Below are 16,167 nucleotides of genomic sequence, written 5' to 3' on the forward strand. Positions count from 1 at the left end.
TCTTTTTTCTCTCTTTCCTTTCCTTTTTATGATCATTATTTTGGCTACATAAGGTTGGACCCATTGTAATATTCACCTACAATTTTAGGATGACAAACTCATCCTAATTTGTTTACAAAAGCTTATTAGACTCCATGTACATTTAAGGGTACTTTTATTTTATAGATTTTGAAAATGTAATCAAAATAAATAATAATCAAATGTAAATATATCTATTAGAGTTACATATTGATGTTTTTTTTATTATACTTGCAAATGTTGAAAAATGTTATGTAGATTTGACCCTCAATTATTATTTTTCTGTATTTACAATATATTTGTAAAGACTATTGGGTATTGTACCCTTGCTGCACTATTTAATGAAAATCATTATTTGTAAATTCTTTATTTGAAAAAAATCTTTGAGAAAAAAAAGAACATTTTATATATCAAATTGTTTGTGCAGCATTAAATAGAAGGCATGTGTACAAGGCCATTCATTTCATAAACTAGTCTATGCTTTACACAGAATCAACCAATGAGCTTGAACAAACAGAAGCACAATAACGTTCACACTCAGATGCCTAATAGCTGTTCTTTTTTTTCTTAGGCAAGCAGTCAAGATGAAAGAAAAAGGGACTTTGAAACTATTTTTGCACACTATGATGTAGTAAGTAATATCAACTGCTCATTTTTTAAGCAATATAACAGTGTATGGCTGAAATATAAATATAAAGTTATAGATTTGTGGATAATCTTAAACCCCAGGCAAATGTAAAACAATTGCATGCATTTTGAAATACAGCTACTATGAATATGTTTCTATTTTAGCTTTCTGTATTCATCTGCATAGCAACACAGACTGGAAAGCTGATCATGACTCTAGTGCCTCACACGGTGCTGTCAATCTAATGTTGTCCATACAGGGAACATATACATAGTATACAATAAGTAAAATAGGATCAGAAGATCCCAAAAAGAATTAAATTCACCATACACTTAACAATCTATCTACTTTCCTATGATCAGACTCTAAATGCAAACTCATCAGAGCATTTTCGATTACATTTTAGTTTTTTCTCAAAATCAGTCGATGACAGGGTCTGCGTACTTTTGATAATTCAAAGATTTGATCATATAGTCCGATTCTGTGAAGAATCGCTCGATGTGTATGACTACCATAAAATTTTTAATTTGTTAACGGTAGGGGAGAACCCAGCAAAGCCTCATCTGTGTTTTGTGGTCCAGTAAATAGGCAGTGTTGGTCCTTGACCAAGCTGCACTGCTTTAGTAACCAAACAGACATTAAATGCAGCACTCAATAGGGTTGAAATTATAATATGTGCCCAACAAACAAATAATTTACATTAGTGGGAAATGTACATCTGTGCCATCACATCACAGTAATAAATAAAAACCATAAAGGTCCTGCTCTTCAGAATTATACAATACTGTCCCTTTTTAAAATGTGACCCAAAAGTATGCTCTTCAGTCTTCAATCTTGACATGCTGTTCCATGTGAATCCTGCATTGAAAACATTGACACACACCAAGACTTTGTGTTTCTTTCCCAATCTATAAATAAGATGGACTCTCCCCCCAAACGGTGGAACCTTGTTGTCATAGGACCATACTGCAACTTTCCCCTTAAATGGGATATACAGTATTTAATAGCACTACCTTGTCTCTTCCACTGCAAACTAGGTCCTATTAGCGCCCCTCCTTTTAAAAGATGCCTGAAATAAAACCACTCTGTCTCCTCCACTCCAAAGGTGGGCACATATATATTCCTCAAAGATAAAATGAAAACCAATAGGGCTCTTTTAATGTTTACGGTATTTGCAAAAAAAGGTTACCATACTTGCCGTCATATAAGGCGGCTGGGCATATTAGACGACCCCCTAATATTGAATTTAAAAATGTGGTTTTGTGCTCTACTCACCGTATAAGATGGACCCCCTTGTGTGGTAATACCGTTGTTCAAGAACGAAGAGGACGCAGCCTGCCGGGTGCTCTGTAAAGCTATATGTATTCAGTATATGCGCTGCTCAGCCAATCCCAGTGCGTGATGCACTCTGTTGATGACTACAGAGCCTGCTAAACCTGCTCGGATTGGAGTAACAACCTCTGCCAATCTGAGCAGGCTACATAATTATCCCAGAGTGGCTACTAGTAAAGGCTTACCACAGGGCCTTACAGGACACTTACATTACGCCAGCCCTAATACGCTACGCCGCCCTTACAGGGCCTTACAGGAAATACAACATACAATGCATTAACAACACATTACATATCAAGGCGGTGCTACCTAAAAACATATATCTATATATATTTTCTAATAAATAAACACTATGGGCTAGATTCACATACCTTTAGGCGGGTGTAGTGTATCTCCTATACGCTACACCGCCGTAACTTTGAGAGGCGAGTATGGTATTCTCAAAGATTTTGCGGCCGAAAATACGGCGGCATAGCGTATTGGGGCTGGCGTAAGCCCGCCAAATTCAAATGTTGAAGCTGTGGGCGTGTTTTATGTATATTAAGTGTGACCCCTCACGTAAATGACGTTTCGATCGAACGGCGCATGCGCCGTCCGTGGACGTATCCCAGTGTGCATGTTCCAAATCACGTCGGCAAATCGTCAATGCTTTAGACGTGAACGTAACTTACGGCCAGCCCCATTCACGGACGAGTTACGCAGACGACGTAAAACTTGAAAAATTTGACGCGGTTCCGACGTCCATACTTAACATTGGCTGCGCCATGTTTTTGGTGGTTTATCTTTACGCCTGAAAACCCCTTACGTAAATGACGTATCTTTACTGCGACGGGCAAGCGTACGTTCGTGAATAGGCGTATCTTGCTGATTTACATATTCTAGGCGTAAATCAGTGTACAGGCCCCTAGCGGCCAGCGTAAATAGGTAGTTAAGATACGACGGCGTAGGAGACTTACGCCGGCCGTATCTTAGCAACATTTAAGCATATCTCAGTTTGAGCATACGCTTAAAGTTGCGACGGCGCGGATTCGGACTTACAACGGCGTATCTATTTTAGATTTAGATTTAGATTTCTGAATCTGGCCCTATATCTGAAAAAGTGAAGACGGTGAAGATCATTAAAAGGTAGGCAACAGTAGAAACAAGAGTGTGTGCTCAAAGAAAAGCAAAAGAGATCTCAACAGCTTGATATGCTCATCCCCTTCCACCAGAACCACCACTCGTGAAGATAATTTGGGGTCTAAATACACCCCTGTTGTAATTGCTCTTACCAAAAGGTACTGTATATACAGCGCTGTATGAACTCAAAAATGCCTCTCCACTTCTTCAGATTCAAAAGGGTACATAAACACATCCAGCGACTGGTGCTCAGATATAGAGGTAAAAAAGCCACAATAGTGTAATACCATATAAACTTTTTATTTATAACCTCTTCCCTTTAAAATTGCACTTACAATATATAAAAAATTCAAAGGCCATACATCACATCACGTTGGTGCAGCGGGAGCATATCAGGGCGATGTTTACATGCCTCTGTAGTCCAGCCAAACCACCAAACAAACACACTTCCGTGTATCGTGATCTGTGTGATGACATCACCTTACTGACACAGATGATGTCGATGATCGACGAAACGCGTCTGGGTTGGTTGTAGTAGCTGTCAGTTAGGTGACGTCATCATGCAGCTCGCGATACACGGAAGTGTGTTTGTTTGGTGATTTGGCTGGACTACGGAGGCATGGAAACATCGCCCTGATATGCTCCCGCTGCACCAATGTGATGTGATGTATTGCCTTTGAATTTTTTATATATTGTAAATGCAATTTTAAAGGGGAGAGGTTATAAATAAAAAGTTTATACAGTATTACACTATTGTGGCTTTTTTTACCTCTATATCTGAGCACCAGTCACTGGATGCATTTATGTACCCTTTTGAATCTGAAGAAGTGGAGAGGCAATTTTGAGTTCATACAACGCTGTATATACAGTACCTTTTGGTAAGAGCAATTACAACAGGGGTGTATTTAGACCCCAAATTATGTTCACGAGTGGTGGTTCTGGTGGAAGAGAATGAGCATTTCAAGCTGTTGAGATCTCTTTTGCTTTTCTTTGAACACGGACTCTTGTTTCTACTGTTTCTTACCTGTTAATGATCTTCACCGTCTTCACTTTTTCAGATATAGTGTTTATTTATTAGAAAAGATAATATATATATATATATATATATATATATATATATATATATATATATATAGATATAGATATAGATATATGTTTTTAGGTATATATAAACTATCAACTAGTAAAAAAAAATTGATTAACAAAAATATTCAAAGTAGATATGAGGGGGATATGCTGAATAACGATATAAAATATTTTTCCAGAGTAAAACAGGAGCCCTTGAAGGTCCTGAAGTTGATGGATTTGTTAAAGACATGATGGAACTAGTAAAGGTGAGTTTCCTAGCCAAATATTAACCTGAAAAATGCTTTGATAAGCTCAGCCTTCCAAATTAGCAGCATTGGTTAATGATTTATTATTATTTCCATCTTTCCCAACTTGCTCACCTCCCTCAAATATGTTGTCTCTCACATCTGCCACTACTCTCAAAATATTACTTGTTATATATTGTGCCTCGTCTGAGCCCCATGGAAACAGAAGGTAGTTTTGGCGTGCTGTTGGTGTCATGTCCTGAAATTAAAGTATAACTAAATGCAATTTGTTATTTTGTATAGAGTGGGGAGGGATTAGAACCCCTGTCAGTTTGTATTGCCCCCTTTAGGAAGATTGACCCTCTTTATTTGTCCTATTTACCATTATCATTGAAAGTGAAATTAAAAGAAAATCCCAAATGTTGGGCTGTCCCCAGAAAAGTAATAGAGGGGAAATCTTCCAATGGGCGCACTAGTTCTGGTGACCTGGTGGCCCCAAAAGGATTTTCTTAATTTGCAGGGATTTCCTCTCACTTCCTGTTTGGCTATGGGACACATATGATGAAAATAAATGTAACAGGCATTATAACCCTCCCTACTCTATCCAAAAATGTAAAAAAAAGTTCTGCCTATAGTTTTACTTTAAGTCTCATGCTTTTTGAAACTCATGAAGTATTTGCTAAGTTATGAGCAATTTTGTGGTTGATGAAAGGGGAGTACTGTGTAAAGTGATCATTGCCCACACCCCATAGTTGCCCAATGCAAGCTGCAAGAAGGGCTCAGTGGGTAGAAATATCTTGGCAGAATTGTATAAAAATTGCAATCTATTAAATCCCATACACCATCATTGCTGGTAACATCTTGATTTCACTTCTGTAGTCTCTGAGACTATAGAGGGGTTCTAAATAACGGTGATAAGTGGTTGTGCAATGCTTACTGTACTTATAGAAGTAGGACATTCATCTGCAGTCAGAAATATTACTTACTTGGCAATTTCAGGCAGACTGGCAACATGTGAACAAAAATAAACAGCAGGACTCAGTATAGGAGGATTTTTTTTTCATAAACTTGGAGTTCTGCTTTAAAGGGATTGTAAAGCTTCATGTTTTTTTTCACCTTAATGCATCCTATGAAGCAGCTCGCCATTTTAGATTAATAGCAGCGCAGCCATTGGCTCCCGCTGTTGTCAATCAAATCAATGACGCAGCGCACCGGGGGGGCAGGCCGAGTGATACAGTCATCGGCTATAGCTGCCGGCTTATAACGGGAGTGCACCCACAAGCTAACCCCCTTGGAAGAACGCTTCCCAAGAAGGGGGTCAGCTCTTGTGGGAGGAGCCAAGACAGCCGCAGAGGGACCGCAGAAGACTAGGTTCGGGGCCACTCTGTGCAAAACGAACTGCACAGTGGAAGTAAGAATAACATGTTTGTTATTTAAAAAAAATATATATATTTACCTTTACAACCCCTTTAACTGTAGAGATGAGTGAAATTGACAATTTTCCCTTCACCAAAATTTTGACAAAATTTCTGACATCCCCTTAAAATATTGGAAATGGTGAAATTATTGTCCTCTTATAAGATGTAAAAAAAAAAATCATGTGATTGACAGGCTCTTCCGTGACCTGCTAATCCTGTACCTGTATTTTTAAACCCTATTGCTGTATGACATACTAATTGTTTGCATAGCAAAAAGCATGAATAGTAGGTTGAGCGACCTTTTGCTGATGTCTCTTTGTTTGTATACAAAGGCACTGTGATCACACGGTTGTTGTCTGTATACAAAAGCTCCATGATTATCATGTCCTCACTTGACCTACTAATTACATGGTTTGTTGGTTTAAATTATTTTTTTTAACTTTTTTTTTTTTTTCATTATTGCTTGATATTGGTGCATGCTTAGGGGCAGATCCACAAAGGAAGTGCGCCGGCGTATCTATTGATACGCCGGCGTACTTTCAAATTTCCTGCGTCGTATCTTTGTTTTGAATCCTCAAAACAAGATACGACGGCATCTGGGTTAGATCCGACAGGCGTACGTCTTCGTACACCTTCGGATCTTAGATGCAATACTTTGGCGTCCGCTGGGTGGCATTCCGATCGAGTATGCAAATTAGCTATTTCCGACGATCCACGAACGTACGAGCGGCCGTCGCATTCTTTTACGTCGTCTCTAGTCGGCTTTTTTCGGCGTATAGTTAAAGCTGCTATTTGGTGGCGTACGCAATGTTAAGTATAGCCGTCGTTCCCGCGTATAATTTAAAAAAAAAATGTGTTTGCGTAAGTCGTCCGTGATTCGGGATGGACATAATTTACGTCCACGTCAAAACAATGATGTCCTCGCGATGTCATTTAGCGCAATGCACGGCGGGATTGCATCTAAGATCTTCGGATCTTAGATGCAATACTTCAGCGTCCGCTGGGTGGCGTTCCCGTCGAGTATGCAAATTAGCTATTTCCGACGATCCACGAACGTACGAGCGGCCGTCGCATTCTTTTACGTCGTCTCTAGTCGGCTTTTTTCTGCGTATAGTTAAAGCTGCTATTTGGTGGCGTACGCAATGTTAAGTATAGCAGTCGTTCCCGCGTATAATTTAAAAAAAAAATTTGTTTGCGTAAGTCATCCGTGAATCGGGATGGACGGAATTTACGTCCACGTCAAAACAATGACGTCCTCGCAACGTCATTTAGCGCAATGCACGGCGGGAAATTTAGGGACGGCGCATTCGCAGTTTGTTCAGCGCGGGGACGCGCCTTAATTTAAATGAAACACGCCCCCTACTCGCCGCGAGAGATAGACTACGCCGCCGTAACTTATGGCGCGAATTCTTTCTGGATTCGAAGCAAACAAAAGTAAGTTACGGCGGCGTAGCGTATCTCAGATACGCTGCGCCGGGGCAGATCTTTGTGGATCTGCCCCTTAGTGTTTTATGTTCCACTATTAAACAATAATTATTCCAACATTTCTCCAAAAAATATTGAAAAATACAAATAATGTCCCCTAGGTTTTTTTCTCCTTCCTTTTGGTGTATTTTTTGTTATTTTATGGGTTTTTTTAAATGGGGGAAAAAGGCATTCTGGGTGTTAGAGTCCCATTATATTTTTTAAAACTTTGCAAAAACAGCAACTTGAAAATAATTTGCAATTATTTTTAGTTTTTTTTAATGTATACACTTTATTGAGCTAATTCTGATGTTTTTTTTAATTTGGTTTTAAACGAATACTGTGTGTTTTTTTGTATCTATTTAATTTATTTTAAAAGCCATTGATAATCAACCTGCCTTGCTTGATAATCAATGGTTGTTCTGAATCAACAGGCCATTCATAATCACCAGGTCACATCATGGACACTCAGATCGCATTTCTTTTTATCTGAGTTGACCTGATAATAAATGGTTTGAAGATAAACAAAGCAGTGCCAAAAGGCAGTCTGCTGTCTGCCTTTTTAGAGTAGTGTGGAGTAATTCATCCTCAAGCCATATCACTTTCGGCAGCTTAGATCATTCTGCTGATTCGATTGTGCATTTTGTTGTACAGTGTTAATGAGGTCCTATTCTAAAGCTCATTCACTGTTGTTAAAGTGTATGAATAGCCAGCATTTTAATTTTATAGTTTTGAATAAAGTGGTGAAGTATTGAAACTCCTGTCAGTTCTTTTTATCCCATCGGTGTCCTGTTTGGGAGGTTTCCCTTAATTTCCTGTCTTCGTGATGCAAAAGGAAGTAAAGGGACATTCCTCCAAAATAGTGGGAATTTCTTATTAGACAGTTGAACCAGAACAGGTGTCCCCTTCAGAAAATGTACCCTTATTTCCCGTTCTAGGCCAATTTATACACTTTAGAAAATATTTGGAAAGCTCCATCTGCTGTCTGTATATAAGAATGCAAAATATTAATTTGCAATAATTCACTAGAAAATACAAATAAAGTATGGACAAAAGTGCTACACATTTTCATGCAGTGTATTCTAAACCTTAAGGTGCTGGGTTCCTGTCTTTGTATTGAAGCCACACTGTGATTAAAGCTGATTAAAATGTGATTTCCTATTACAAGTAGATTACCGACTGACCTTGCAAAGGTCATAATGGATGATTAAATAATTATTTTGCTGGAAAAGATTATAGAACAAGTTGACTTTGACATTTTAGGAAGGTATAACTGATGTGTATTTCAATTTAACTATGCTGCACTTAACACTTAGTTATTTAAAGAAGATCAAATATATATATTAAAACAACGTTTTTTCAGGACAAGCCACAGCAATCTGCAAAGAGGACCTATCTTTTTCATATTTCAAAACACATCTGAAAATATATGTTAATGTTGCACAGCTGTATCATCCTATGCTAATTAACAGTGTTAGGAGTGCCAATAATGGGACATATATAACCTTTAGTGGTACCGATATGGCTTTAATTTCAAGCAATATACACAAATAGGGAACAACCATTTTATCAGAAGCAAAAGTGTAGTGCTGTAGGCAGAGAAAACATGTAATAAGACACAAAAGGCTTATCCCCTTGGGTGGCCCTCTGGCAAGGTGCTTGAAATCATCAGGACCAAATCTAATTTTAACAGTTGAGTCCTGGCCTGTGTTGTAGAAGCTTTTGAATTTTAAAAACCTCTAAATTGCAAGCTTGTCTTATACAAGAGGCACTGTCTTCTGTATAAGCATTAAAAATAAAAGTATAAAAAAAAACTGTAGACTTTGTGACAGCTGTGTTCTGGGTTGTGTTGTCTGAAGCCCTGAAGGCAGGGTTTTCCTATAAACACATTAGTTACAATGTATTTTATTATTACGACTTCAAAGGAACCTCATACGATCTGCACTAATTTAGTTTTAAGCAACCTGCCAAGTGAAAAAAAAAATATATATATATATTTTTTAAACGTCAGTGATTTATTACCTTAATCACTCTAATATGCTTCCCCCTTAGCTACATTTATTTATTTATTTATTTATGATTTTTACAACTTGTATTAAAATGGTATTGTGGTGTTTGTTTTTGTAGTGACACATAAAAAATACACACATTGGGCCAGATCCACAAACGAATTACGCTGGCGTATCTATGGATACGCCGCGTAATTTCAAAATTCCCCCGTTGTATCTTTGTATTGTATACACAAAACAAGATACGACTGAATGAGGGATCGATCCGACAGGCGTACGTCTTAGTACGCCGTCGGATCGTAGGTGCATATTTACGCTGGCCGCTAGGTGGCGTTTCCGTCGAATTCCGCGTCGAGTATGCAAATTAGCTAGATACGGCGATCCACGAACGTACGTCCGGCCGGCGCATTTTTTTACGTCGTTTGTGTTCGGCTTTTTCCGACGTATAGTTACCCCTGCTATTAGAGGCGTATCCTATGTTAAGTATGGCCGTCGTTCCCGAGTCAAATTTTGAAAATGTTACATCGTTAGCGTAAGTCGTTCGCGAATAGGGCTTTGCGTAGAATGACGTCACCGTCGTAAGCATTGGCTTGTTCCGGTTTCATTTCGAGCATGCGCACTGGGATACCCCCATGGACGGCGCATGCACAGTTGAAAAAAAACATCATTTACGTCGGGTCAAGACGTATTTACATAAAACACACCCCCATCACATACATTTGAATTGCGTGCCCTTACGCCGCCTAAGTTGCGCTACGCCGCTGTAACTTACGGCGGAAATTCTTTTAGGATACCAAAAAAAAATTAAGTTACGGCGGCGTAGCGTATCATAGATATGCTACGCCGGACAGAAGAATGCGCCGATCTACCTGGATCTGCCCCATTTTCTTTAGAAAGCAATTTTTTCATTAGCTAAAAACTTTTCATTGCTCTATACCAGAAATATGTATATATATATATATATATATATATATATATATATATATATATATATATATACACACACACACACACACACACACACACACACTGTATAATATGTGAATGTTCAGTAACCCTTGTCAAATGTTACAGTAACAATTATTTAGTTAACTAGCTGAGGATACACCTAAAGAAGTCCTCAAAGTACACAGGGTCCAGTGATGCTTCCTCCCACTTGCTGGCAATTCACTTCTCTGTTGGAGTTGTTGCGTTATCAATATTCTTCAGACACAAAATAGAAAGATACAAAGTAATATTGTTACTTTTGTATCTATTTTGTTTCATTTCATCTGCAAATCAAATGGTATGAAAGCAATTTTGTTTTTTAACCACTTCGACCTGGAAAGGATTTACCCCCTTAATGACCAGGCCATTTGTTGCACGGTTGTGCGACGTTGTACCCAAATAAAATTGATGTTCTTTTTCCCCACAAATAGAGCTTTCTTTTGGTGGTATTTGATCCCCTCTGCGGTTTTTATTTTTTGCGCTATAAACAATAAAAGACCGACAATTTCAAACTATTTTTTACTGCTATAATACATATCCCCCCCCCAAAAAAATGTTATTCATCAGTTTTTGGCCAATATGTATTCTGCTACTTTATTGTGGTTAAAAAAAATCGCAATAAGCGTATAGTGATTTGCGCAAAAGTTATAGCGTCTACAAAATAGGGGATAGATTTATGGACTTTTATATTTTTTTATGTTTTTACTGGTAAATCTGCGATTTTTTAGTTGGACTACAACATTGCGGCGGACAAATCTGACCCCAAGTGACACTTTTTCGGGACCAGTGACCATTTTACAGCGATCAGTGATAAAAAATGCACTGATAAATGTATAAATGACACCGGCAGGGAAGGGGTTAACACTAGGGGCGATCAAGGGGTTAACTGTGTTCCCTGGGTGTGTTCTAACTGTTTGGGGGGTGGGCTCACTTGGACAACACAGAGATTGCCGTTCCTGATCACTAGGAACAGCAGATCTCCATGTTGTCCCCCCTGTCAGAACTGGATTGTTTACATAGGCAGATCCACATTCTGCCTCTGTGCAGCAATCGCACCCACAGTATCTATTGCATGAAACGATGTACAGGTACGTTGTTTTGCACAATAGAGCTGCCCTGCCGCAGTATATGTGTGGTGGGCGGTCTTAAAGTGGTTAATAACATTTGTCTCTATGTAACCCCTTATTAACTTTTATGCCTCGTACACACAATCGCGATTTCCAAAGAGAAAAGTGCGATGTGAGCTTTTTGTTGCAAATTCTGACCGTGTGTATGCTCCATCGCACTTTTTCTATGAGAATTCCGGCCAAGAAAAGATTGAGAGCAACCTATCAGGAATCGCGATCGTCTGTATGCAATTATAACGCGGAAAAAAAACGCATGCTCAGAATCAAGCAGAAGAGCTGAACTGCCTATTGAACTTCATTGATCTCGGCTTGTCGTACGTGTTGTACGTCACCGCGTTCTTGACGTTTGGAATTTCATCCAAGATTAGTGTGACCGTGTGTATGCAAGACAAGTTTCAGCTGAAAAAAAAAGCATTTTTCTCGTTGAAAATCGCGATCGTGTGTACAAGCCATGAGTTTACCCTAATCAGCTTCCCCAATTAACTTCTTCTTCACTATCTCCATTCAACTATTATTTACCTTCAGATTTTTTTTATTTTTTACTAACCTTAATATTCAAACGTTTTCTTCATTTTTAGTGTTTTAGTGAAAACTTACTTATAAACAAAATTAAGAATAAAATGTACACTTTTTACAGCAATGCAATTTTTTTAACTAAAATTGGTCAAAAAATATATTTTTGTACTTACTTTGTCTAAGTATTGCATAAAATAGATACAGTGCCTTGAAAAAGTGTTCATACCCCTTGAAATTTTCTACATTTGTACTTGTAACAGGGGGGGGGGGGGGTTTGTCCTACCTAAATACACTGGCACTGACACTAAACATAGTACCTTTTTTTCCTAGCTAAAACACACTGGGCCGGATTCAGATACATTGGTGTATCTATCCGCGGGGCGTAACGTATCTCAGATACGTTACCCTGCCGTAAATTAGGGCGCAAGTTCCGTATTCAGAAAGAACTTGCGCCCTATGTTACGGCGGCGTAATGTATGTGGTCCGGCGTAAGCCCGCCTAATTCAAATGTGGATGATGTGGGTGTGTTTTACCTAAATTTAGTGTGAACCCACGTATTTGACGTTTTTTTTTACGAACGGCGCATGCGCCGTTCGTGAAAGAATCCCAGTGCGCATGCTCAAAATTACGCCGCAACTTGTCAATGCTTTAGACGTGAACGTAACTTACATACAGCCCTATTCGCGAACGACATCCATACTTAACATAGGATACGCCTCATATAGCAGGGGTAACTTTACGCTGGAAAAAGCCCAACGTAAACGACGTAAAAAGATGCGCCGGGCGGACGTACGTTTCTGAATCGGCGTAACTATTTAATTTGCATATTCCTTGCGGAAATATACGGAAGCACCACCTAGCGCCCAGCGTAAATATGCAGCCTAAGATACGACGGTGTAAGACACTTACGCCGGTCGGATCTTATGGAAATCTATGCGTAACTGATTCTATGAATCAGTCGCATAGATACGACCCCGCAACTCAGAGTTACGACGGCGTATCCGGAGATACACCGCCGTAACTCCGTTGTGAATCTGGCCCACTGACACTAGCACTTGCACTGGCACCTAAAACACCCTACCCTAAAACGGCCACTAGTTGGCACACTTACACTAACTATCCCTTACACAAACACTAAGACCCCTTTCACACTGGGGTGGGAGGTGCGTCAGCGGTAAAGCGTCGCTATTTTTAGCGGCGCTTTTGCGCCAAATTTGCAGTGCTATTCGGCTGCTAGCAGGGCGGTTTTACCCCCGCTAGCGGCTGAGAAAGGGTTAAAAACCACCACAAAGCGCCTCTGCAGAGGCGCTTTGCCCGCAGTATAGCCGTGTGTCCCATTCATTTCAATGGGCAGGAGCGGCGGAGGAGCGGTAAAAACACTGCTCCAAAGGTGCGGCTAGCAGGACTTTTTTTACCGTCCTGATAGCACACCGCTTCAGTGTGAAAGCCCTCGTGGCTTTCACACTGGAGACACAGCAGTGGCTGTTTTAGGTCGGTTTGCAGGCGCTATTTTTAGCGCAATAGCACCTGCAAAACGACCCAGTGTGAAAGGGGTCTAACACTGACACTCGCTAAACTAGATCAAGCTCTGATATAGTTAATCTTTATTTGTTTATTTATTTATTTTTATTTTTTATTCATTAACATTTTTTTATAGATTTCTCCTCTAACCAGGAGGAAATGATACAGTGCATCACAAAGGAGAAACAACACTTGGGCGGGTCTTCACAGTAGTGATCACTGTGATTTGCACAATTGGGAGCCAGTTCTCCCAGATCGTGATTGTTAGAACGAGACCCGGAGCTGTCGGTAACAGCTCATTCTTAGTGCTTCCAGCACAAACACAGGAGCACATCTACAGAATGTGGCGCCCAGGAATAAAGTCCACTTCCTGAATGGTACAAGTTACACTGTCATAAAGGAGAGTTTGGAGTGAAGCAATCACACACACATTTAGGGACAGTCAACGTGTGAAGCTTGGTTTAACTTTTCACATTTGCTAATTTTATATTTGTATATTTTTGTTAACAGCCAAGTATCACTGGAGTGGACCTGGATAAATTCCGTAAGATTCTACTAAACCATTGCGATGTCAACAGAGATGGTAAAATACAGAGGTCTGAGCTGGCGTTATGTCTTGGTCTGAAAATAAGCCCATGAAGTCATGGAGAATCTGCCTTTTTGTGCCTCTTCTTATGTCAGAACTTGCTGGTTTAGGAGTAACCATGTTCTGCTACAGATACTTGTCACACTTGGTGATTGTGGAGTTAGGAGAAAATACAAGTTAAATGCATGAGTAGACACATTTTGAGTGCATGAAAGGCTTTTGATGAATCCCAATATTTCCAGCAAAATTGTTTACCTCTATGATTGAATAAAAACTTAGAGTTCTTTAAAAGAATAATTTTTTTCCTCAATGACGATCTAGTGAAAGTAAAAAAAGCTAAGATATTTAATTTTATTCTAACTGTAATATTTGTTGCAAGTAACAGTTTTAGTTAATTACAGCACTTGATAAGTGTATGTGCTTTTTTGCACTGTTGTGGAACAATAAAGTTTTATGCTCTTTTAATAAACAGTAATCTAACTGTGAGAGTTGTTGGTTACCTGGCCTTTCACAATAAAGATTATCTGACATTCTGACCAGTTTGTTATTATTGACTTGTTTAAAACAAATTTCTGGAACCATAAGACCCGGTTCACACTGGGGCGACACGTCAGGCGGCTCAGCCGCCTGACGAGTCGCGTCCCATTGAATGCAATGGAACCGTTCTAATAGGAGCGACGCAAGTCGCTCCGACTTAGAAAAAGGTTCCTGTACGACTTCGGGGGCGGCTCGGGGCGACCTGCATTGACTTCTATACAGAAGTCGTTTTGCAAATCGCCTCTGAAGTCGTCCTCAGGACGACATGCAGAGTCGCCCCCGAAGTCGTGCCGCTGCAGTGTGAACCGACTCTAAGGCTCCATTCACAGCTAAGCCTAGCGATTTACTGTCTTTTTTCTGTTTTTTTTTAAGTGTTTTTGCAGCTTTTTACAAGCATTTTTAAAGAGTTTTAGAAGATTATTATGAGTGTTTTACAACTTCAGCCCTTTTTGTTTAGCCAACAGAAAGCATTAGAGGGAGGAGAGGGAAAGGAAATTAGGGGTGGAGAGCTGCTGTTTGAGCAGAAAACGACCTACAAAATGCTTGTAGTCATTTCTACTGAAGTCCATGGGGCCAAAAACGCTTGTAATCTGCCAAAAAGAAGCTCATGTACCCTTTTTTAGCTTCAGGTGTTTTGCTTCAGGTGACAGAATGCTCAGATGTAAACAGGGGCCTTTGAAATGAATGAGATTTGGCTTGTTGAGCGTTTTAGAGCTACAAGCTTCAAGCAGAAAATCGCTCAGGTGTGTACAGGGCCTAATGCCGCATACACACCATCACTTTATGTGATGAAAAAACGACATTTTCTGTGAAGTAAAAAACGACGTTTTTGAAACTTCAATTTTCAAAGACGAAGTTGCCTACACACCATCGTTTTCTCACAATGCTCTAGCAAAGCGAGGTTACGTTCCACCACGTTTTTCCATTGAAGCTTGCTTCATAACTAGCTTCTGGGCATGCGCGGGTGTAAAAACGTTGTTTTAAACGACGTTTTTTGCTACACACGGTCAATTTCTGTGAAGTAAAAAACGACATTTTGAAAAACGACACATAAAATTTAAGCATGCTTCAATTTTTTTTTGTCGTTTTTCAGAAGACATAAAACAACGTTTTCCCCCACACACAGTCATTTAAAGTGACGTTTTTAAAAACGTTGTTTTTTTTCATCACATAGTACGCGGCATAAGACTAATTAAAAATGTTTTACAAAAAAAAACCTTTCTTGAATACTCCAACCATGATCATGAAAGTTCAAAGGTCACATATTTTGCATATTAGGGTCAAAATCCTTCAGATTGAAATCCAGGAAAACAAAGCTCAGAGGAACACACGTTTTTTAATTAACATTAATAAACATTGTCAGATTATGTACAGTAAAACAAAACCAAAGAAATTCCCAACTCAACTTACTGAGCAGCCTGCAGCCAACCAAATTATCCTAACAGTATTGTGTTAAAAACAGGGGTTTCGTTTGCACACATTTGTACATACATGCATAAGCTACAGAGCCACGTCAAGGCAGAAGGCACCTCAGTATTTTCTGTAGTCCTAACTCTAAATTTTGAGAGCCTCCACAGTAGAAACGCATGCAT

General features: G+C 39.4%; 1 protein-coding gene across 1 annotated transcript in view; it reads left to right on the forward strand.

The window, feature by feature from the left end:
• The window catches only part of SCGN (secretagogin, EF-hand calcium binding protein), a 107,465-nt gene extending 92,891 nt beyond the window's left edge, over positions 1-14,574 (forward strand). The window contains exons 9-11 of the mRNA XM_040353825.1: positions 590-649; positions 4,363-4,431; positions 13,963-14,574. Coding sequence (XP_040209759.1) covers positions 590-649; positions 4,363-4,431; positions 13,963-14,091 — 258 coding nt within the window. The 3' untranslated portion in view covers positions 14,092-14,574. The remainder of the gene's footprint in view (positions 1-589; positions 650-4,362; positions 4,432-13,962) is intronic.
• Positions 14,575-16,167: the final 1,593 nt, after the last annotated feature.

The sequence above is a fragment of the Rana temporaria genome, chromosome 5 (assembly GCF_905171775.1).
Source record: "Rana temporaria chromosome 5, aRanTem1.1, whole genome shotgun sequence".
Lineage (NCBI taxonomy): Eukaryota > Metazoa > Chordata > Amphibia > Anura > Ranidae > Rana > Rana temporaria.